Source organism: Ornithorhynchus anatinus, chromosome 4 (assembly GCF_004115215.2).
Source record: "Ornithorhynchus anatinus isolate Pmale09 chromosome 4, mOrnAna1.pri.v4, whole genome shotgun sequence".
Classification (NCBI taxonomy): Eukaryota; Metazoa; Chordata; class Mammalia; order Monotremata; family Ornithorhynchidae; genus Ornithorhynchus; species Ornithorhynchus anatinus.
In genome coordinates, this window is record NC_041731.1 from 73,049,492 (window position 1) to 73,074,357 (window position 24,866).

A 24,866-nucleotide genomic window follows, 5' to 3' on the forward strand; every position below is an offset into this window, starting at 1 on the left:
TTCAGTTGTAGTAGGAAAACAGGGAGGCATAAGGTAGGAGGGGGCAAGGTGACTGATGCTAAGGAGTTTCTCTTTGATGCAGAAGTGGATAGGCAAAACACTGGAAGTTCTTGACAAGTGGGAGATCATGGACTGAATAATTCCGTAGAAAAATGATCCAGTTAGCATAATGAAGTATGGACTGGAGGTGAAAGAAAAAGGAGTCAGAGAGATCAGCAAGGAGGCTGATGCAGTAATCAAGACAGGATAGGATACATGCTTGCATTAACCTGATAGCAGCTCAGATGAATCAGATTTTCACAATGTTGTGAAGGTTGAACCAAAAGAATTTGGTGACAGATTGGCAGCGTGGGTCAGTGGAAATAGCCTGGACTTGGGAGTCAGAAGTCATGGGTTTGAATCCCTGCTCTGCCATTTGTCAGCTGTGTGACTGTGGGCAATTCACTTAACTTCTCTGTACCCCAGTTCCCTCATCTGTAAAATGGGGATGAAGACTGTGAGCCCCACGTGGGACAACCTGATTACCCTGTATCTCCCTCAGCACTTAGAACAGTGCTCTGCACATAGTAGTAAGTGCTTAAATACCAACATTATTATTATTATATGTGTGTTGAATGAGGAAATGAGAGATGAGGGATAGTGCCCAGGTTACAGGTTTGTGAGACAGAGAGAATGGTGGTGCTGTCTACAGTAATGGGGAAGATCTGGGAAGGACAGGGTATGTGTGGAAAGATATGGAGTTATGTTTTGGATATGTTATATGTGAGCTGTTGGCAGGACATACAAGTAGAGAGATGTCCTGAGGGCAGGAGAAAATGTGAGACTGCAGAGAAGGAGAGAGATCAGGGCTGGAGAAGTAGATTTAGGAATCACGCACATAGAGATGGTAGTTGAAGTGATTGGAGTGAATGAGTTCTCCACTGAAGTGGGTGCAGAGGAAAATAGAAGTACATCTAGAACTGAACCTTGAGTGGGTAGGAGGCAGAGGAGGAGCCCACAAAAGAGACTGAGAATGAGAGGCCAGTGAAACAGCAGCAGAACTAGAAGACAGTTTCAGAGAAACTGAGGTGGGATAATGTTTCTAGGAGAAGGGGATGGTCAGCACACTCGACAGCACCTGAGAGATCAAGGATGATTAGGATGGAGTAGAGACTGCTGGTTTGGCAAGAAGGAGACTGAGTCACAAATGATACTGACTTTTCAGAGGCAGTTTCTGTGGAGTGAAGGGAACAGAAGCCAGGATAGTGTCTAGGAGAGATAAGAGGACTGGAGGAGAGGAGCTGGGTGGAGAAAACTCTTTACACAGATAAAAGAGTGGTAGGAGATGAGGTGATAGCTGGAGGGTGGAGTCAAGGGAGGTTTTTTTTTTTGTTTTTTTTTTAGGATAGGAGAGACTTGAGCATGTTTGAAAGAACTGGGGAAAAAAAAACATTGGAGAATGGACAGTTGAAGATAGTGGGCAGGGAGTGAAAGAAGTAAGGGGAACAAGGGCATTAATGAGATGCAATGGGATGGGGTTGGAAGCTGAGAGGCAGGGGAGATTTTAGGCTGATCACACTAGCTGGTTTCAATTTTCTCAAAGTACGTGGCCAGGTCATTACAGACAAGAGATGGGTGAGACATCATCTTACTTAATGTACTATGGCAGCTTACGTTTTTATCATTCTCAGACAGTAACATACTCTTATAACCTGAAGAAGTTAATACAACTCCCAAAGACAACTGCCTGAATTATGTCCAGAGAAGAATATAGGCACTGGAAGAATCTGGATTACTGAACCCAATGCTCTATATCATTGGAAGAATAGGTTTTTGTAAGCATAAAGACACATTCAATTACAACCTTCTGGGACTGATGCAGAATTGAGAGGATGCCTTTCTAACTCTGCACTTGCTGATCAAAAGGACCCTACACAGCATCCCTATGCTGCCACACAAATCACTGGTAGACCAGTGGTAAGTACTGCTTGGAGACCACATTTCTAGGAATGCCAATTCTTTACTCAAATAATCTCTGCTAATAGGATGGCTTCTGAACTCCTTTATTACTTGAAACTTTATCCATACCTCAGCGAGGCAGAGCCTAGGCCTGGGAGTCAGAGGATCTGGGTTCTAATCCTGGTTCACCACCTGCCTGCTGTGTGATATTGGCCAAGTCACTAACTTCTGTGTGTCTCAGTTACCTCTTCTGCAAAATGTGGATTAAGATTTTAAGCCCCATATAGACCAGGGACTGCATCCAGTCCAATTTGCTTGTATTGACCCCAGCGCTTAGTATAACGCCTGGCATATAGTAAGTGTTTGGCAAACATTATTATTATATTTTCAGGCTGAAAATACTGTTCTGTTAGTAACTAGAGTCCCAGTAATAACCTAGGGTGAGTGGGGAATGTGAGGTTAACATTATCCCAGCATTCTGGAATATATGCACTGCAAATCCCAGAATGTTATATGAGCTAAAGTGACCATATCCTGAGAATCTTGCTGTATGCACACTGAAGTCCAAGTATTATAATAATCATAGTGTGGTATTTATTCGTTAAGTACTTACTATATGCTACGTAATCAAGTAAGATAATCAAGTAAGATACACCCCATGGGGCTCAGAGTCAAACAGGGAGGGAGAACTGGTATTTTAAAGAGTACTTTTATCATTATTATATTTTGTAAACTCATGCTATATGTAAAGCAGTGTTCTAGGTTTTGGAATAGATACACGATAATCAGGTTCGACACAGTCCACGTATCACAATCTAAGTATGAGGAAGATCAGGTATTAGATACCATTTTACTGAAGGGGAAAATGAGGCACAGAGAATTGACGTGACTTACCTAAAGTTGCCCAGCAGACAAGTTGCAGAGCAGAGATGGTACCATGAAACTAACCCAACTTCACAGAAACAGATCCTTCTAAACTGCTAGTTTTAGATGCAGCCTTACCAAAAGTTTATTCTCTTTTTCAAATTTGTTAAGGCTTCATTTGCTCATTTCTGGAAAGAAGGGGCAGGGCCGGGAAGGAAGCAAGGTGGATCAAAATCCTTCCTGCTCTGCCAGAGGATCACCCTTTTTCCCAGACCAACCATTTATCCCCAGTTTTCCAGAAAGTGGAAAGCTGGGTCAAGAATGATTGCTGTCTTGCTCCTCCTGCCTCCCTATCCCTCCTATTTCCAGCAAATGAGTTTTTTCCCCCCTCTGTGATTAAAAGGCAAGCAGAAGAAAATGCCACCAAGAGGGCTGCCTTAGTTCCTGTCCTGGGCAGGATGAAGTTCCAGTCACACCGTCTCCATTGTGCCTCCACCCATGTACCTCCACTTTTCCTGGAGTTAGAAGCCTGGGTCCTGAGCAAGCATGGCTCTGGCCTCCTGTGCTTAACCCTGATCTCTCTCCCTCTCTCCAGACTCACATCTCCTCTGCCTTCAAGACATCTCTTGGATGTCCTCTCATCACCTCAAACTTAACATGTCCAAAACAGAGCTTATCTTCCCAGCTAAGTCTTGTCTTCCTCCTGACTTTCCCATCATGGTAGACAGCACTACCATCCTTCCTGCCTCACAAGCCCATAATCTTGGCATTTTCCTTGACTCCTTTTTGTCATTCAAACCACATATTCAAACTATCACCAAATCCTGTCGGTCCCACCTTAACAACATCGCTAAACTCTGTTCTTTCCTCTCCATTCATACTGCTGCTACCACGTTAATACAATCACTTATCGTAGTCTGCCTTGATTACTGCATCAGCCTCCTTACTGATCTCCCAGTCCCCTGTCTCTGCCCACTCCAGTCCATACTTCATTCTCCTGCCCAGATCATTTTTCTATAACAATGCTCAGGACACGTCATCCTAATCCTCAAAAAACTCCAGTGGTTGCCTATCCACCTCCATATCAAACAAAAATGCCTCATCTTTGGCTTTAAAGTACTCATCACCTTTACCCCTCCTACTGCACCTCACTTCTCTCCTTCTACAACCCATCCACACACTTCACTCCTCTAGTGCTAACCTTCTCAATGTGCCTTGCTCTCTCCTGTTTTGCTGTCAACCCCTAGTCCACATCTTTTATTCACTCAATCATAATTATTGAGCACTTATTGTGTGCAGAGCACAATAAGCACTTTGGAAAGCACACAATAAACAGTGACAATCCCTGCCCATAATGAGGTCACACTATAGAGGGGGGAAGACAGACATAAACACAATAAATAAAATTACAGGTATATACATAAGTGCTATGGGGCTGTGAAGAGGGGTCAAGAGCAAATGAAGCAAGTCAGGGCTATGCAGAAGGGAGTGGGAGATGAGGAAAAATGGGGTTTAGTCTGGGAAGGCCTCTTGGAGGAGATGGGCCTTCAGTAAGACTTTGAAGAGGGGGAGAGAAATTGTCCTGCGGATTTGAGGAGGGAGGGCATTCCATGCCAGAGGCAGGATGTGGCCCAGGGGTTGGTGGCGAGATATACTAGATTGAGGCATAGTGAGGTTGGCATCAGAGGAGCGAAGAGTGTGTTCTGGGTTGTAGAAGGAGAGGTGAGGTAGAAGGGGGCAAAAGTGATGGAGAGCTTTAAAGACAATAGTGGGGAGTTTTTGTTTGCTACAGAAGTGGATAGGCAACACTGGAGATTTTTGAGGAGGGGGTGATGACCTGAATGTTTCTGTAGAAAGATGATCCAGGCAGCAGAGTGAAGTATGGACTGCAGTGGGCAGAGACAAAGGTAAAGAGGTCAGCAAGGAGTCTGATGCCGTAATCAAGGCAGGAGAGGATGAGTGACTCTATTAACGTCGTAGCAGTTTGGATGAAGAGGAAAGGGTGGATTTTAGTGATGTTGTGAAGGTGGGACCAATAGGATTTGGTGACAGATTGAATAGGTGGGTTGAATGAGAGAGGAGTTAAGGATAATGCTAAAGTTACGGGCTTGTGAAACAGGAAAGATGGTGGTGACGCCTACAATGAAGGAAAAGTCAAGGAGAGGCCAGGTCTGGAATGCCCTCCCTCCTCTAATCCGACAGGCAACCACTCTCCCCGACTTCAAAGCCTTATTGAAGGCACATCTCCTCCAAGAAGCCTTCCCAGACTAAGCCCCACTTTTCTTCATCTCTCACTCCTTTCTAGGTCTACCCTTTGCTCTTCCCCTCTCCCAGCCTCACAGCACTTGTGTACACATCTGTAACTTTATTTATTTGTATTGATGTCTGTTCCCCCCCTGTAAACCATAAGCTCATTGTGGGCAGGGAATGTTACTGTTTATTGTTGTATTGAACTTTCCCAAGCACTTAGTACAGTATTCTGCACACAGTAAGCACTCAATGAATACGGCTGAATGAATGAATGACCAAATGGCTCCAATATTTGGATAGGGTCTTGCTGGAGGATATTTTCTAATTTCTCTCCCTGTTGTTAGCAGTTCAAAACATGGAAATGGTATTGTGCAAAAGCCCCGTGAGGAATTAATAAAAAGAAAGCAAAACCTAAAACTGTGCCAGGTATTTGAAATATTAAATCATATTAAATAATAAATATGATATCATAAGGGATAGCCTTTTTGTGTACACAACACAGCCAGGAGAGTGAGTCGTGAATTGGCTTTTCCAATTGGACATTCATCAGTAGAGAATTTTACTATCAGCACTGTCTTTCCTGAGTATAAAAGGCAATAATCATAAAAGGGAAAGAGCCCAGGAACCTGGGTTTTAATACCAACTCTGCCCCTTATCTGCTATGTGACCTTGGGTAAGTCACTTGACTTCTCTGTGCTTCAGCTTCCTCATCTGTAAAAAGAGTTAAATGCCTGTTACCGCGCACTATTAAATTGTGATTCCCAAGTGGGATCTGTTGATTTTTTATCTGCCCCTGAGCTTAGTATTTTGCTTTGCATATATCATGAACTTAAATATCACTGTTAAAAAGACTAGATAGGGAAAGCAGAAACTAATAACATTATGCATAATGGATATCATCTGGTCACAAGGAAATTCTACATAAACAACAGAAATTTAGCCACATTTAACAGTAAAGGAAGTAATTTCCACAGCATTAGCATTTTCTGTATTTGAAGCACATTTTCCACATCTATATCTATCTATCTATCTATCTATCTATCTATCTATCTATCTATCTATCTATCTATCTATCTATCTATCTATCTATCATCTATCTAATACTATATATTCAATAGTATTTATTGAGTGTTTACTATGTGAAGACCACTGTGCTAAGCACTTGGAATGTACAATTTGGCAACAGATAGAGACAATCCCTGCCCAATGACAGGCTCACAGTCAAATCTAATCTTGTGTGTGTGTGTGTGTGTGTGTGTGTGTGTATGTGTGTAGGGATTGTCTCTGTTGCCAAATTGTACTAAGTGCTTAGTACAGTGCTCTGCACAAAGTAAGCATTCAATAAATATGACTGAATAAATTAATAAAATGTGCTTCAAAAATATGTGTATATATATACTTGCATCATTATGTTTCAAGTGACCCTTTAAAAAATTACTTTTGTGCAGTGCCCGGTTATGCCTTACCAGACATAATTCTTCTTCTTGCCACTCACTCACCATTCACAATATCACAGCTTCTGCACTTGCCATACGTCATTACTCAAAATAAAATGGAAATCAAGCTCTCTTTTTATGGTTTATTAAAAAAAAAAAAAACCTATCCTTCCTTATTTTGAATGTTTTGAAAATGTTGCTGGAAATTGCTGTTGATGAAGTTTAGAGTAGATATTCTTTCTGAATTAAGATAATTTATAACACTTTGCATTATTGATGAAAATGCACATGGACTAGGGCAGAAGCCACAAAAGCAAACAATTTAGATCAATTGGGTGAAATGATTGTTGATTCTTTCATAAGTACATTGGGGTTGTCATATCTGCGTGGAGGATTCAGCTGGCTGTCTTTTCAGTGCAGTAACTCAAATGCTTAGACTTGGCAATCAAGAAAGCAGGCTTGGAGAAATCACATGCACAATAAACATTCACCATTTGATTTGGAATTAAATTCTGTGAGGTAAATCTCTTCCAAATAGAGACTCCATTGTTATATTACATAATATGGATGTTTGCTTTCTTGACTTAAATCAATCTGTGTGTGTCTCTCTCTCTCTGTTACACACCCACCACATTCAATATTTTTGCTCTCTTACATGATTTTCTTCTGAGAGCCGAAAAGAAAATGTGCCATAACTATAAAAAAGGATGGCTATGCTACAAAAACCAGAAGGATAGAGGCAGCACCCAAGAAAAGTCAATGTGTCTTTATAAGTACATTATTTCCAAGAAAATAATTTAATCTCCTACAGCACCATAGAATATATAGACTTCTTGAGGGCAGAGACCATGTTTTTAGTCCTTTCTCTGCAAAACCACACAGCTTGGGAAATACTCTTCCTATGATCAGACATATACTATGTGCATAACTGTGTTATTATGATGTTTTTTGCTGATCAGTAGTCTAAGATTTCCTAATGAGAACAGTTTGTACATAATAGATAACTGTTAATCGCAGAATCAACTTCATTGACATGTCTGACAAGCAGTCTAAGGGGCAAACTTAAATATGATGGTAAAGAGTATCTTCAGAGAACCTTGGCCTAAGTGTGTGTGTGACCTCTATTTTGATGAGCTTGTTCACTGTTTACACTTTCACGCTGTGGTTCACAGGCCATAAGTGTCTACTTCACCTGCTGGGCAGCTCCTTTTGATTATTTTCCTAGAGTGTGATGTTGCACTAGTTTTTTAGCAGCAGCAACAGCAGTAACAGTGTTCCCTCTGACCCGGGAGGGGTGAGCTGACATGCCAATCTCCATGTCCAGGGCCTCATCACTATGCTCCTTCACCATGACCAAGGAATGCCTGTTCTCCACCATTCACCATTACCCACTTCCCCAGTAATATCTGGTTGACATTTTGTTCAGAGGATTTTTCTGGGGGTGGGGAGGTGGGGAGGGGAAGATATGCAGCTTTCAAACATATTTGAACAAGCTCAGTGGAACAAGCATGGGCTCGTCAGAGCTCATGGGTTTGAATCGCATCTCTGCCACTTGTCAGCTGTGTGACTGTGGGCAAGTCACTTAACTTCTCTGTGCTTCCGTTACCTCATCTGTAAAATGGGGATTAAGATTGTGAGCCTCCCGTGGGACAACTTGATTACCCTGTATCTAGGCCAGCACTTAGAACAGTGCTCTGCACATAGTAAGCACTTAACAAATACCAACATTGTTATTATTATTATGATTACATTTGTAGCAGTGTGAGAAACAGCATGCATTAGTGGAAAGAGCCCGGGCTTGGGAGTCAGAGGTTGTGGGTTCTAATCCCAGTTCCACCGTTTGTCAGCTGTGTGACTCCAAGCAAGTCACTTAACTTCTCAGTGCATCAGTTATCTCATCTGTAAAATGGGGATTAAGACTGTGAGCTCCACATGGGACAACCAGATAACCTTGTATCTACCAGTGTTTAGAACAGTGCTTGGCCCATAGTAAGCACTTAACAAATACCATCATTATTACTATACTTTGTTTTTTGGTCTGTGACCCTTCAGTTCAAGAGGCTTGGCCAAACCTTCACTAAGCCCATCAATCTTAAAGCAGGATGGTCCATCATGTTCACAAATGTGAGAGTGTGTAGGATTTAGGTTGTCTCCTCGAATCCCCAGGTAATTAAAATTATACAAATGATGGTATTTGTTAAGCGCTTACTATGTGCCAAGCACTGTTCTAAGCACCGGGGGAGATACAAGGTTATCAGGTTGTCCCAGATGGGGCTCACAGTCTTATTCTTCATTTTACAGATGAGATAACATGCACAGGGAATTTAAGTGATTTGCCCAAAGTCACAAAGCTGACAAGTGGCAGAACTGGGATTAGAACCCAAGACCTCTGACTCCCAAGTGTGGAGAGAGTTGGGAATCAGATTCATTCATTCAATTGTATTTATTGAGCGCTTAGTGAGTGTAGAGCACTGCAATAAGTGCTTGGGAGAGTAAAGTACAACAATAAACAGAAACATGAGTTCTGGCGTTCTGGTCAGGACATGGGAAATGGCAGGGAATTCCCTAGCTTCCTACTTCCACCTGCATTCACCACTTTCTTCCTCTAGCTGCTCAGAATAGTAACAGAGAAGAGCATGGGAGTGGTGTAAGATTTGGTGGTTAACTAACTCCTCATTCAGAGTCTTAAACATATCCAGCTGGCTGTGGGGTAACCACCTATAGCCTATCATATTCATGATAGCTCATTGTAGGCAGAGAATGTGCCTGTTTATTGTTATAGTGTATTATCCCAAGTGCTTAGTACAGTGATCTGCACACAGTAAGAACTCAATGAATACGATTGAATAAATATGATTGAATTTATTTAATTGTATTTATTGAGTGCTTACAGTGTGCAAAGCCTTGCACTAAGCCTTTGGGAGAGCACAATACAACAGATTTCATAGACACATTCCCTGTCCACAATGAGCTCACGGTGCTCACAGTTTAGTGGGAGCTGACAGTCTAGAGAGGTCAGAACCCTCATATATTAGGAATGTAAATTACATTGTATAGACCGTAGGTGACCAAGCCAATGGATTGAATGAAGGGTTACAAGCCAAAAATAAAGTCAAGAGCTGGAAATCCCCTCTCACCCAATTCCTTTAACGAGATCAGTGAGCTGACATTCTGGGTGGGTGGGAGAGGGGAAATGCATGGTGAATGGCAGAGAATAGGCATTCAAGTGGGTGGGAGTGGGGCAGTGAGCAGTGGAGAGCAAGCTTTTCTAGCTGGGAAGGTGAGTGGGGGTAATAGGCAAGAAAGTCAAGACAGACTGTGGGAGATGGATGTTCCCACAAGACAATGAGTGGAGAAGAGCCAAGTGTGCCCTTTTGAGCCCTAGTAGTTTGGCCATCCCTGGGATAGACAGTCTGCCCTGCAGCCAAAGGCAGCCTTGCTAGGCCTGGAGGAGGAGGAGGTATGAAGCTATGTGAAGATTCTGGGAACAGCATAAAGCTTCACTGTAAAAAGCACCTCCCTAGGTTACAACATTCAGGTATCCAGTGAAACAAACAATACTTGTGGAAAATTCAGGGCTAGAATTTTTTTTCAGGAGCCTTGGTTGGACCTTAACATGTAACCAACTGAATAAATGGAAACTGTTATAACAACAGTTGTATAATACCTACAGTAATATAATGTAGAACTGTGCTATGTGAGCAGGGAATGTGTCCATTTACTGATTCTCCCAAGTGCTTAATACAGTAAGTGCTCAATAAGTATGACTGAATGAATGTTTATCTCAAACAAAGTGAAGAACTCTACATGCCACCAACAGAATTTACTTCACACTGTGTACACTGTCAAAATATTGTTTCCTAGTGAGAGAGAAAAAGGTGAAACAAGAGAGAGCTCATATAAAAACATGAAATTATTGCACAGGCTACACTGTCCTAATAGTTGATATACTTTGTTATCCTTTGGATTCAAGGTTCTTTTATGAAGCAGTGACCTATTAGCAATGATAATAATTGTGATACCTTGAATCCACGCAGTGTTTTTATATTTCCTAGGTACTTTCACGTCAATTTTCATTTTATCATTCTGAGAAGATTTATGTTTAATAAAGAAATGTATTAGTTCTGCCCATTGGCCAGCAACCAAAACTCTGACTTTAATTCAACAGCCTGGTGACAGTTATCATTGTATATTCTTCTATCCCCAGGTTAGTGTCTTTCAGTTAGGTGACCTCAAGGCCCAATTAGGAAATGTTCAAAGAGATGAATGTCACTGCAAATATTCCCTAATGCATTTTATTCCTGAATGCAAAGAATAGTGTCAAATAATATGAACATAAATTGGCTAACTAATGAAATATCAAGTAAAGTATTTTAAGAATCATGTAGAATCATGCATATTTTCTACAAAGCAATTTGATTAGATTCTGGCAGACCAGGCCTTTTTGCTCTATAGTCAATATTTGTTTAGTGAATTGGAGCAAACAAAAAATTATCTTCAATGATTGGGTCTGAAACAAAAAGGTGATTTTAAGGAGTTCAATTCAACATGTTATCTCAGCAATCTCTGAATCACCACCTATACAAATGGAAGAATACTTGACACTGAGATATGAGACAACGGCAAACAAATCAAAAAAAGCACACATTTTAAAGTTATTTCATTTGAATCAACAAACTTAGTCATTGATCTCTGGGTATCTAACATATTGGACCAAACTTGCTGGTCAAACCAAAGCTCATGCCCGTCTCCTGCCCGGAATTTCATCCTGCTTCCTATCCAGCCATCCACATCATTAAAGTCTTACTAAAATCAAATTTCCTCCTAGAAGCCTTCCTTCTTTCCTTGAATCACTTTTCCCCACCCTAATTCTCTCTCTACTGTTTAACCCCAAAAGTACTTAAGTATCCATGCCACTCACTGTCCCCATCATACTTTTGTACATATCTCTGTTACATATCTGTAATTTATTTCAGCATATGTGTCTCTCTCTTTCTAAACTGTAAACTCTATGATGTACACAATTGTATTCACAAACATTACCGTAGTCTATCAAGTGCTTAGTGCAGAGTAACTACTTAATGAATACTAGAAGCAGCGTTGCTCAGTGGAAAGAGCAAGGGCTTAGGAGTCAGAGGTCATAGGTTCTAATCCTGGCTCCACCACCTGTCAGCTGTGTGAGTTTGGGCAAGTCACTTAACTTCTCAGTGCCTCAGTTACCTCATCTGTAAAATGGGGAATAAGACTGTGAGCCTCACTTGGGACAACCTAATTACCTTGTATCTGCCCCAGTGCTTAGAAGAGTGCTCAGCACATAGTAAGCACTTAACAAATACTAATATTATTATCATTATTACTACTACTGAAGGTTTGGTTACAGACAGAGATGGAGAGACTCAATGATATCACAAGTAATTACCAGGTTTAAACTCCTCTGTACTCATTTTCAAATGCATTTCCAAAACACAGTTTTTCAGTTGTTTTTTATGGTGGTGATCAAATTCACTTGATCACTATTTTACCTTCAGCTTTAGTGTCTTTCCTAAGAGTAACCATTAGGTTATCGCCTCCAAAGTTCCATCATTTTGCTTTCATAAACTGTAGCACTTACTGGTGTAAACAAGTTGAAAACCTTCATCGGTCCCTTCAGAATCAGAATTAAATTCTAACCAAAGTTGATTTGAGGTACTGCTGAGGGTCAGTCCTCTCATTGATGCCCCAATGAAAGCACCCAGGAGGTGAGTTGTTTTATCTTTTCCATCGTATATCTGTAAAAAAAAAATACAAGGAAAAAAACTAAAAATGGCTAATAGCACATGCCAAAAAAGTTGAAACACTCAATAAGATAACAAGAGCTCTTGAAATGTCTTTAAAAATACAGTTTCTTTCATGATTTGGCCAGTTTTATGTAGTTCTATAAATCAAGTTTATTTTTACAATCTACTTAAAGGATAATTGGCTCTTATATGAATGGTGGAGCATAGAAGTCATGTTGCTATATCCTGAAGATGATTTTTAAATTAGCAACCTTAATTTGAATTCATTGTCAACATTTGGTATAGCACTGCACTTCTTGCTGAGAATTAAGTGGGGGTTTTACAATGGCACATGAAACCTTCCAGGTTACTAAGATACTGTTTAGCTTGGGGTTTTGTAATAACACATTTCTTTTCATTTCTGTTTTAAATGGTCTTAAATGATCTGAAAATGTCTAAGCATTATGACTTTCCAGTGGTTGGAACAACAAACAAAATATCAGAAGGAAGAACAAAGACATAACACTAAAACAATTAAGGGATGCCACCAGTATCAGCACTGGAAATGACTAAGCAAAGGTGATTGCCCTGAAAAGTTAATCCAGATTCTGAGACTATTTCATGATGGCACAGTGGGCTGGGTCAGACCTGAGGATGTCCTGTCTAATTCATTCCCCATTGGCAATGGAATAAAATGGGGAAGCATGGTGGAACCAGTTCTGTTCAACTTAATCTATAGAGCCATCCTGGAGGACACAATAAGGGACCATCATGCAGGTGTTAGAAGTGCATCCACACCTCTGGGGGGAACTCTTCCAATTCAACAGAATTCATGCATCAGCTAAATTCCAAGAAATGGTCATTTTTGAAAAGTAACAGTGGGCTGTACAGTATACATAAGGTTTGTAAACCGCTTCACTGAATCAGATGGGCATTATACATAGCAGCACGCTAACCTATGACTCAACAATATGATACTAATATCAATAATTGTGCTATTTGCTGAGCACTCAAATGGGACAATCTGATTACCTTGTATCTATCCCAGAGCTTAGAACAGTACTTGGTAAATAGTAAGCGCTTAACCAATAACTTTTTTTTTAACAGATCCAAGTACAGAGGTGGTGCAGAAGGGAAAGCAAGTAGGGGAATTAGGACTGATCTTGGGAAGGCTTCTTGGAGAAGTTCTGATTTTAAAGGATGGAATTGAAGGTGGAATGAGTGGTGGTCTTTCAGATATGAAGAGGGAGGTAGTTCCAGGCCATACAAAGATCATGGAGTCAGTGGTGGTATAGGGCATATCAATATAGAGTAAACTTGACAATGAAGGAGCAAAGTGTGTAGGCTGGGTTGTAGTAGAGATCAGTGAGGTAAAATAAGTAGGGGAGAGCTGACTGAATGATTTAAAGCCAAGAGCGAGGAGTTTCTATTTGGTGCACAGGTGAATGGGCAACAACTAGAAGGTTTTGAGGTGATAAGAGATATGCTCTGAAGATTTTTTAAGATAAAAAATTATATGGGCAATACTTTCCCTCTCCCAGTTTAATCCCCATTTTCCAGTGAGGAAACCGAGGCATAGAGAAATCAAGTTATTTGTCCAAGGCCACGCAGCAAGCAAGTGGCAGAGAAGGGATTGGAATGCAGATCTCAAGGAAGTAGAAAACAAATCAAAAAGACCAGTCCATCCTGTGGGAGACTAACAGAAACACAGCAGCAAGACATCGGGTTCCATAGAAGATTAAAAGTTTAAAGAAACTGTAATATTGTCTCACTTTTTCTATAGTTGTGAGACCTAAGTCATACAGAGGTGAACATCCAGCTCTCTGAGCAGGTCCATCAGCCTCATTTACAGGCCATGCTCAATATAAAAATCATGCACAATGAGGTTATGGAATGTAGTCAATATCCTATCACTAAAAACTATGTTCATTTTATACTGCTAAACTGAGTGGGACACATGAAGAGATTCTAAGCTTGTTATGATCAGAAAATTTGTCTACACACTCTGTTGTATTGTACTTTCCCAAAAGCTTAATAAGGTAAGTCCTCAAAAAATAAAATTGATCAAATGATCCAGGGTAAGATACTGAAACAATTCAGGAGACTGAAAGCAAGAAGAAAGAGTGCAATTTTTAAGCACACTGTAAAATAAATGATGAATTTATTCATTCGTATTCATTCAATCATACTTATTAAATGCTTACTATGTGCAAAGCACTGTACTAAGCGCTTGGAAAGTACAATTCAGCCACCAATAGAGACAATCCCTGCCCAACAATGGGCTCACAGTCTTCCACAAGAAAACTGGAAATCAACTGAAGAATTCATGGTACTCATCTAAGTACTTGTCATTTGCTTCCTTCACACCATCCCCAAAATACATCCTTTTTCTCTATCCAAATTACCAGAATGCTAGTCCTAACACTACTCATATCCCAATTTGACTACTGTATCAACCTTCTCACTTAACTCCCTGCCTCCTTTTTCTACTCCAGTCTATACTTCACTCTTCTTTCTAAATCATATTTCTAAAAAAACTGTTCTACTCATATCCCCCAACCCTTAAAAACTTCAAGTGGTTGCCCATTCATTTCTGCATCAAACAGAAACTTCTTTCCTCTGGCTTTTAGGCTCTCAATCAGCTCCCTCCCTTCTACCTTATCCTCACTAGAAGGCAGGCCTCACACTTCATCAACCTTATTATTTGTGCTTTGATTTTGACCTCTTGCTCAAATCCTCCCTCCTGCTTTGAACTTCTTCCCCTTTCATATCCAACAGACCACCATTCTCATTTTTCCACCCTATTTACACTCTCCTCTGTATCTCCTTTGGATGTGGGTCTGTATCTCTTCAAGCACTTTGCTACCCATCCCACTCCCCAGCATTTAGCACATTGTTTTACTCTGTCTCTTCCTCTATGAAATTCCTCCTACACTATTTATTTTAATTTATTCTACTTTATATTTATTTATTTCATTTTAATGCATGACTCCTACATTAGACTGTAAGCTCCTTGAAGGCAGGGATAGTGTCTACCAACTCAAGTGTATTTTATTCTCGCTAGAGCTTAGTATGAGAAGCAGCGTGGCCTAGTGGAAAGGGCATGGGCCTGGGAGTCAGAGGATATGTGTTCTAATCTGACTATGACATATGTCTGTTGTGTGACCTTAGGCAAGTCATTTAACTTCTCTGAGCCTCAATTACCTCATCTGTAAAATGGGGATTAAGATTGTGAAGCCCATGTGGGACAGGAACTGTGGCCAACCTGATTACCTTGTATCTACTCCAGTGCTTAGAATAGAGTAGGCTCTTAAATACCACAATTCTTATTATTACTACTCTGAACAGAGTAAACATTAAAGAACTACTATTGATTGATAGATTGATTGCAGAGGTTGCAGTAAACAACAACTACTGAACATGATAAAGTGTTGCCTCTGTGTTTATTGGGGGATGAGTCCATGACACATCAAAGGGGTAAGAGATCCATTCCTGACCACTGTTCGTGTTCAGGAAGCCTCAACTGTATTGTCACAGAGCTTTACAAGCATTTTTTTAAAGATCCAACTAACAAGACATTAAGTTAACAAGAAATTCACAATTAAATGCTAAAAGGTAAGATTGTCCATGCATCTCCTCCCCTAAATATGTTCTTCCAGGGTAGCTTTCTGCGGTAATTCTGGACTCTAAGTTCATGGACAGGGGACATGTCTACCAACTTTGTTGTATTGTACTCTCCCAAGCAGTTAGTATTGTGCTCTGTACATAGTAAATGTTCAGTAAATACCATTGATCGACTGATTGATTATTCTAAACACATCTTTCCATATAAAAGATCTGTGAGGAAAAACTTGCTTAAAGATCAAATGCAAATCCAAAGCGACCGATTAACCTTGTGAGTCTAACTGTATGACATCTAATTTCACTATTAATAAGGAGGTTATTTACAAATATTTGTGGATGTCTATACTATGAAAATATTTCTAGTCTGAGTCAGATACTTTATCTGCTATTCATGTAAGAATTTTACTGAAAAAAAATCAGAATTGCTGTAAAAAAAAAAAATAAATGTTGGATTTGTCTACCACATATTACTTGCCAAGAGCTGGGGTAGTTATATGCTGATTAGATCAGACAAGGCTCTTTCCTTGGGATTACAGTCTAAGTAGGAGGGGCAAAGTTATGTTACATAAATCACGTAACAGGCCAGTGGAAGAGACAGAAATAGAACCCAGGTCCTTTGACTCCTGGGCTGTTTCTTTGAGGCCACACTGATATAGTTTAGACAGTCAAAATTATATTTATTATCCACTGTTCCAAATTTTAACTAAACCTCATTTTCAAAAATGGAGTAAACATTCCCACTGTAGACAACCCCTTCAAGAAGATCTTTCAGAACGGCAGCTTATCAATCAGAAGCATTTACTGAACATTTACCATGATCATAGCATTGTACTAATGCTTCCTACAGTACAATTCTAAAGAGTGTGTGAGGCAATCCCTTCCCCCAGTCTGCTGTGTAACCTTATTCTCTTCTCTTAAATCCCTATCTTTAAAAAGTGGATTAAATACTCCTTCAGATTTACACTATCAGTTTAATGTGGGAGAGGCATTGTGTTCAATCTCATCATCTTGTATATCTACCCCAGGGCTTAGTACACTGCCTGTTACATAGTAAGCCGTAATAATTAGCCTAAAAGCTTTTATCAGACAGGAGTCAGACATTACAATTGATTTAAGATAAGGGAAAGAGTTGAATATAAAAATATTTACACAGGTTGTAGGGTTGGGGTGAATATCAGTGTATTAAGAGTTATACAGCCAAATTCATAGGGGTAGAAGGCAGAGCTGGTAGAGACTTCGTTTAGGAGGGCCTCAGAGGAGATCTGATTTGGCTTCACTGACTCAGTTCTCTCCTGGTTCTCCTCTTATCTCTCTGGGCTTTCATTCTCAGTCTCCTTCGTGGGTTCCTCCTCTCCCTCCCATCCCCTAACTGTAGGGATTCCTCAAAGGTCAGTTCTTGGTCCCCTTCTGTTCTCCATTTTTACTCACTCCCTTGATGAACTCATTTGCTTCCACGGCTTCAACTATCATCTCTAAGCAGATGGCACCCAAATCTACATCTCCTCCCTGATTCTCTCCCCCTCCCTCCAGGCTCGTATCTCCTCCTGCTTCCAGGACATCTCCACTTGGATGTCTGCCCACCACCTAAAACTAAACGTATCCAAAATTGAGCTCTTTATCTTCCCTCCCAAACCCGGTCCTCTCCCTGACTTCCCTGTCACTGTGGACGACATGACCATCCTTCTCACCTCACAAGCCCGCAAACTTGGTGTCATCCTTGACTCTGCTCTCTCATTCAACCCACATTTCCAATCCATCACCAAAACTTGACAGTCTCACCTTCACAACATCACCAAGATCTGCCCTTTCCTCTCCATCCAAACTCTATCTAGTTGGTACAAATCTCTCATCATATCTCGACTGGATTACTGCATCAGCATCCTTTCTGAACTCCCAACTTCCTGTCTCTCCCCACTTCAGTCTATACTTCACTCTGCTGCCCGGATTATCTTTCTACTGAATGCTCACCTCCTCCAGGAGGCCTTCCCAGACTAAGACACCCTTTTCCTCTGCTCCTCCTGTGTCCCCATTGCCCGACTTGCTCCCTCTGTTCTACCCTCTCCCTGCCCCACATCACTTGTATATATATATATATATATATATATATATATATATATATATATATATATATATATATATATTATAAATAAAGAGAATTCTAAATACATACACATCCCTAATAAAATAAATATAATAATAAATTTATTATATTTATTATTATATTTATTTTATTAGGGATGTGTATGTATTTAGAATTCTCTTTATTTATAATGACGCTATTGATGTCTGTTTACCAGTTTTGATGTCTGTCTCCCCCTTCTAGACTGTGAGCCCATTGTTGGGCAGAGATTGTCTCTGTTGCTGAATTGTAAATTCCAAGTGCTTAGTACAGTGCTCTGCACACAGTAAGTGCTCAATAAATATGATTGAATGAATGAATGATTTTAGGAGGGTTTTGAAGGTAAGGAGAGTAGTGGACTGCCTTATATGAAAAGAGCCGAAGGTCCAGGGCCGAGGGAGAACTTGAGCTAGGGTTTAGTAGTGGAAAAGAAGAGACTGAGATAGAGAAAGTACATTGACATTAGAAGAGCAGAGAATACAGACTGGATTGTATTAGATTAGTGAGGAGACAGAAAATCTCAAAGCTAAGATGCTGATTCCCACTGACATTCAATCACATTTATTGAGCGCTTATTCATGCAGAGCAGTATACTAAGCATTTGGGAGAGTACAATATAACAACAGACATCCCTCAGTATTACTCAAACAGTGATTTATGAAAGAAAATATGGAGGCCTGCCATTGTTCAACTAATCTCCACAGAAGAATATACCTAATAGGGGATCAGGGAGGTATCCCTTGAGGCTCCAGAAGGGATGTTATTGCATTCACAGGACCTTTAGTCTGGAGAATTAAGCTCACCGCAACCAACTCCACTGCTTCTAACGCCTTCATCAAGATGATCAAAATATTGACTTTGTGGTGGTTAATCAGGAGGATCTTAAATATATGCAAACAACAATTCACTATTGCCAACGGTGCACACAATTTTGAAGCAAGGGCCAATACCACTTACCTTTAATGCTAATGGGTACTAGGATTGGTGCCAAGACATTGAAATTTGGGAAGACTATGAGGCTCTCTGAGACTAAGGATTCTTCTCTCAGACAGCATCAGCAAACAAGGTAGGGTTGGGGAATAGTTGAAAAACAGAGATCCTGGTGTTTTCTCCACTTCTACGACTGCATCTCTCTTACTCTGGGTGTGTATGAATGGTCATGGACTCAAGAAGCTCAGTCAGCATAATATGCAACCACATTTTTTTTTTCCAAAAGAATCAAGGCTCCTGACTAGTTTCTGAAGCTCTTATGAAGGTCCTGGGATTGAGGCCCAATCAGTCCTGTGGGTGGAATTCCTTAGCTTCATCCTAACTCACCAGAACAGTGCTATGAGCTAGGAATGGAAAGCTTCATGACATTATTTGTTTGTTTTACAGTGTTTAAGTTTTTACTATGAAGCAGGCACTCTTCTAAGCACTGGGATAGATACTAGTTAATCAGCTTGGAAACAGTCTCTGTCCCACACGAAGCTCCCATCAGATGAGGTAAATGAGGCACTGAAAAGTAAAGCAACTTGCCCAAGGTCACACAGCAGACAAGTAGTGGAGCTGAGATCAGAAGCCAGGTTCTTCTGACTCCCAGCCCATGCTCTATCCACTACAATATGCTGCTTCTCTATTCTAATTCTTAGTACAGTGTCTTGCACATAGTAAATGGTTAACAAATGCCATGATTACTTCATGTCAAATTGAGGTATTGGTCTGATATATTTTAATGAAATTGGTATCTAACATAATTCCCATTATGATTTGCTCAATTTAAACTCAATAATTATAATTATTCTGCTTTTATTACACATTAAACTGGCTTAGAGTTAAAACCTTTGTGTACATATACCACTTGTGCATAGCTATGTTTACACAAGCATTTCTAAGAAACCCACATTCTCTATGCCATCCAGGGAAAAATTTTGAGGAAATTAAGTCATTGCTTCAACTCTACGAGACAAGTGATTAGAAATGAATGATTCAAATGTGACACTGAAAGAGAAGTGTTAAAATTTTGTGATCTACAAAAAATATCTCTAAATACAATGAGTTAATTTAGAGCCTCTGAACTAGCAGGTTATGTCACTGCAGAGTATGCATTTTTGACCAGAAGAGGCACATTCATTTAAAATTAATGACAATTTTGGAAATAATCATGTTATCCGCTTCACTAGTTTTGGTTAGAAATATAATTACTTTTAACACACTATTTCACTATTGGGAAAAAAAACCACCTGATAATCATTTGGAATCTGTAAATACGTAGGAATGGTAGGCCCACCCATCTACATAGATCTTATTTTCACATTGCAAATCTGAAAATACTGAATAGCACAAAAACAAGTTTGTTTTTCCAAAAAATATACCTACCTTAAGAACATCTCCTTGTGCTAAGTGAAATGTTCTGGCTGATATATTGATCCCCTTTCCCGCTTGTACCTGAATGCTATAAATGCATTCATGGTTGTTTTCATAGTTCATTGGATAATTGGGAGACAGCAAAATTCCTTCATTATTGGTTGCAGATGTGCCACATTCAGCTGCAGAAAAAACAAAATATTAAAGTCTAGCTTAATTGCGAACAGTACAATTTTTGACTGATGTAATGTATGGAAGTGCATATGCCTTTTAAAATATACCATTAAATTATCATGCTATCTATACATCTAAGCTTAAGGGAAAGTTGAACATGTAGGGGATATATGACCAAATCCACACCACAAAATAATTTCAGTTTTACAGATTGAGGATTCCTGGAATGTGAAAAATGTTATGATATGTGTAATATTCATTAGTGTTTGCATTCTATTTACACCACTTATTATTCTATAATATTCATAATGAACACATATAATGATAATACTCTAGAATATTTCCATCTGGCAAGTTCACTTTTATGCTTTATCATTTTAAATCATCTTCCCTTCTCCCTAGAAAATATGTCATCTTCAAAAATGATTTGGCAATCTTAAATATTGAGCCATTTTATCATATTTTCAAGTTAGGAACAGTTTCTTTTTCTACTATGGTCTAGAATCATTATAGAATGCAAGATATACTGATTCACATGAAATTCCAGCAGATTTTAAACAAGGTGACAGAAAAATTAACAGGCCTATAATTTTGAAACTGGAAAAATAGGTTTAAAGCACAAAATGTGTGCAGATAGTATAAATTGAAAGTTTATGGAAGATTATATACCTAAAATGCAATCTGGACCAATATGTACAGCATTCATCAACAGAACAAATTATTTCAGTGGAAACAAGGACATAATAAAACAAATCATTTGTCTTTTGGTATCTAAGAAAGGGGGTCAAGCTGGGTTGGATTGATTCTGGGGATTTAGAAGGTGTAACCCAGAATCTTGGGTTTAGTGGAAATCCTGCAAAAATAATGTCAAAATTATATACATATAATATACATATATGGATATGTATGTGTGGGTGTGTGCATGCGACAAAGAGAGTGCGTATGTGTGTGTGTGCCCTTGCCCAGGTCCTATCACTAACCTGGAATGCCCTCCCTCCTCACATCCACCAAACTCTCTTCCCCTCTTCAAAGCCCTTCTGAGAGCTCACCTCCTCCAGGAGGCCTTCCCATACTGAGCCCTCTCTTTCCCTCTGCTCCTCCTCCCCTTTTCCTTCCCTCTACTCCCTCCCTCTGCTCTTCCCCCTTCCCCTCCCCACAGCACTTGTGCATATTTGTATATATTATTCATTACTCTATTTTATTAATGATATGTATATATCTATGATTCTATTTATCTTGATGGTATGGACACCTGACTACTTGCTTTGTTTTGTAGTCTGTCTCTCTCGTTTAGACTGTGAGCCCATTGTTGGGAAGGGGTTTTCTCTATCTGTTGCTCAATTGTACATTCCAAGTGCTTAGTACAGTGCTCTGCACATAGTAGGTGCTCAAATAAATACCATTGAATGAATGAATGAAACTATGGTTGAGATATAACAACAGTTCATTCATATTTAGTGGGCTATTTTGAATACTGCATCTGTACACCTTTGGACTAAAAAATAACCACAGAACAGCTTAATGTGATTTCAAAGGTTTAACAGTTTCAATGCTGGAATTGTGAGGGTCCTGCTTTTAAAGAAGACATTTCTACAGGGGCACCAACAAAATCTTGTAGCCTCAGACTCACAAGGGAGTACAACTGGCCTTAGGCAGAGAAATGAGACTGGGAGGGAAAATAAGCAGGAGATAGGGAAGTGTGGTATTTTCCCAATATTCTAGAATACATATATTCTGAATATTCATTCCTCAACTTTCTAAGCAGGGACCATCCCTTGCCATTGTTCACACTGCCATGTTAACTGCTCCCAAGCCTACTTCCTTAGCCCTTAATCATCTAGCTTACAATCTCACATCATGCCTCCAGGACATCTCCACCCAAATTTCCTTTGGCAAGCTCAAACTCAATATGCCTAAAATGTAATTCCTTATCTTCTTCCCTAGACATACTCATTACTCTAACTTTGCCATTCATGTTGATAACTTCATCATTCTCCTTTTCTAAGAATCCCACAACCTGAGGCTATCCTGAACTCCATTTTAACTTTCCACTCTCACATTTAGTACATTTCCAAACCTTTCCAGTCCTCCCTAAATATCTCCTACATCTGACCCTTTCTCTCCCCTTAAGTAGCTATAATTAGGGGGAGAAAAGGAATTGGAAGAGTCAGGATCAAAACTCAGGTTCTCTTACTCTCCGGCTCGTGCTCTGGTCAACACACCTCTCCTGTATTCCAAACCCTTCCCACTGCCTTTTCCTTTTCTTCTGCATCACGGAATAATCATATGTTCATTTTTAAGGCTTTCTATCAACTTGCTTCATCTTACATATCTGCTCTGTTCACCTGTTAGTCCCCAAATCATTCTTTTCTCTCTTTTCAAGTCATGCTTCTAAGTCTACCTTGCTCTCACCTCTCCCACTTCTATTCCTTTACCCATACTATTTCCCCCACCCTAGAACTTCTTCCCCTCCCCAAATCTGACAGGCCACAATGTTCCTTGTGACCTTCTAGAAGGACACTTTGTGTCCTTCTAAATTTCCACCTCCAACAAGTTTTTTCCAATTAGTGCTCAGTGTCACCTCATGACATACAAACCCTCAAGCCATATCCCAAATTTATGCACTTTTTAATACCCACCCTGAACAATTTCATTAATATGTTATGTAATTATTTGGTCAATACCTATTAGAGTTTAAGCTCCTGATGTGTAGAGAAATTGTGACTTCTGTATTTTGTTTTTCCCAAGGACTTACTACCTTGTATTGAACCTAAGGGGAGCTTAATAAAAACTATTACTAATATTTCTGATGTTAAGAAATCCCTTAGTCATCTATTTATTTTTCAACTGCTGTCACCAAAGATGAAATAAAATTGGGTTGGGGTAATGTAGTCTGTAAATAAAAACAATTGAATAAGCCTGCCCCTGCAACTTCCATCACTGTTTGGACATAGGAAATAAAATATAGTTGACTGGAAGAGCTATTTGTTTAATATGTATAGTGCATGAAGTACATAATAAATACTGTTACCACTAGTTTGGGATTCCACATGAAAGCATCATATTAGCATCACCACAACCATAAACATATTTACTGTGTATGCTCAGAGTATTACAAATATTTCACAGTGCTGCATGCTCATGCAGCATAACATAATGATTTCCTGCAGAAGTAGTCAGCCTGGGAGTCAGAAGTGCCTAGGTTCTACTCCTGGCTCCAGCGCCTGCTCAGGCAAGTCACTTAACTTTTCTGTGCTTCAATTACCTCAAATATAAAATGGGAATTAAGACTGTGAGCCTATATTGGGCATGACTGTGTCCAACCTGATTCTCCTGTGTCTACCTCAGCCCTTAAATACAGTGCCTGACACAGTGTAAGTTCTTAACAAAGGAAATTTTATCAAAAAAGTCAATTCTAACCTCCAAACACAAAGCCTTTCTCAGTCCATCAGTGGCATTTATTGAGCACTCACAGTGTGCTTGTTCCCTCAACTGCAAGCTCGCTGTGGGTAGAAAACTCAGTTATATTGTACTAACCTAAGTACTTAGTACAATGCTCTGTGCGCAGAAAGCACTCAATAAATACCACTGATTGATTGACTGATTACAGAGCACTTTACTAAGCTCTTGGGAGAGTTCAACAAATTGTTACACAGCATCCATGCCCTTAAGGAGCTTAAATTTTACAGTTAGACAGATATTAACATAAATTATAAGATAAGGTAAGCAACAAGAATATGTACATAACTGCTGTGCTGTGGAGATGGAGTGAGCATCTAGGTACTTAGGATGTAGGAGTAAAGTATACTGGTGATAAAGAAAGGAAAACAAACAGGGTGGGGTGATGAGATGTTTATCAGGGAAGGTTTCCTGGATAAGATAGATTTCATTAAGGCTCTGAATTGATTTCTCATATTTGCTTTTCATTTCTTAAACAAAACAAAAAAAAAACGAAAATGAATTTTTAAAGACTGTTAATTGACTTTATTCTCCAAGAGTCTCAGTTAACTCCCTGATAGTAAATTAGGGACCTGGGTATGAGAATTAATTGTTTCAGATTACTATGGGGACACAGTGCACTGTGGCATATGATATGCATACCCTGTCCACTGAAATCCTCTACACTGTCTCTGAATGGGGCTCCCAATGGACTTATTTTACTATTAGAGAGTAAAATAGGCCCTGAGGTAATTGGACTCAGTCTTACTACTTTATTCAATTAATATGTCAATAGTTCATGCAGTGCCACGGGGCATATGCTTTCTTTATTCCCTCATATTAATGATGAACAATGTAACTTTTAATTCTAAGATTAGACTTACTCAGTTTGCTTTGCATGGTGGTAAGCACAGCAATATG

The 24,866-nt window shown here is 39.7% G+C and overlaps 1 protein-coding gene across 1 annotated transcript in view; it reads right to left on the reverse strand.

The window, feature by feature from the left end:
- CSMD3 (CUB and Sushi multiple domains 3) overlaps positions 1-24,866 on the reverse strand; it is a 778,187-nt gene that overhangs the window by 284,345 nt on the left and 468,976 nt on the right. The window contains 2 exon segments of the mRNA XM_029063925.2: positions 12,100-12,256; positions 20,346-20,515. Coding sequence (XP_028919758.1) covers positions 12,100-12,256; positions 20,346-20,515 — 327 coding nt within the window.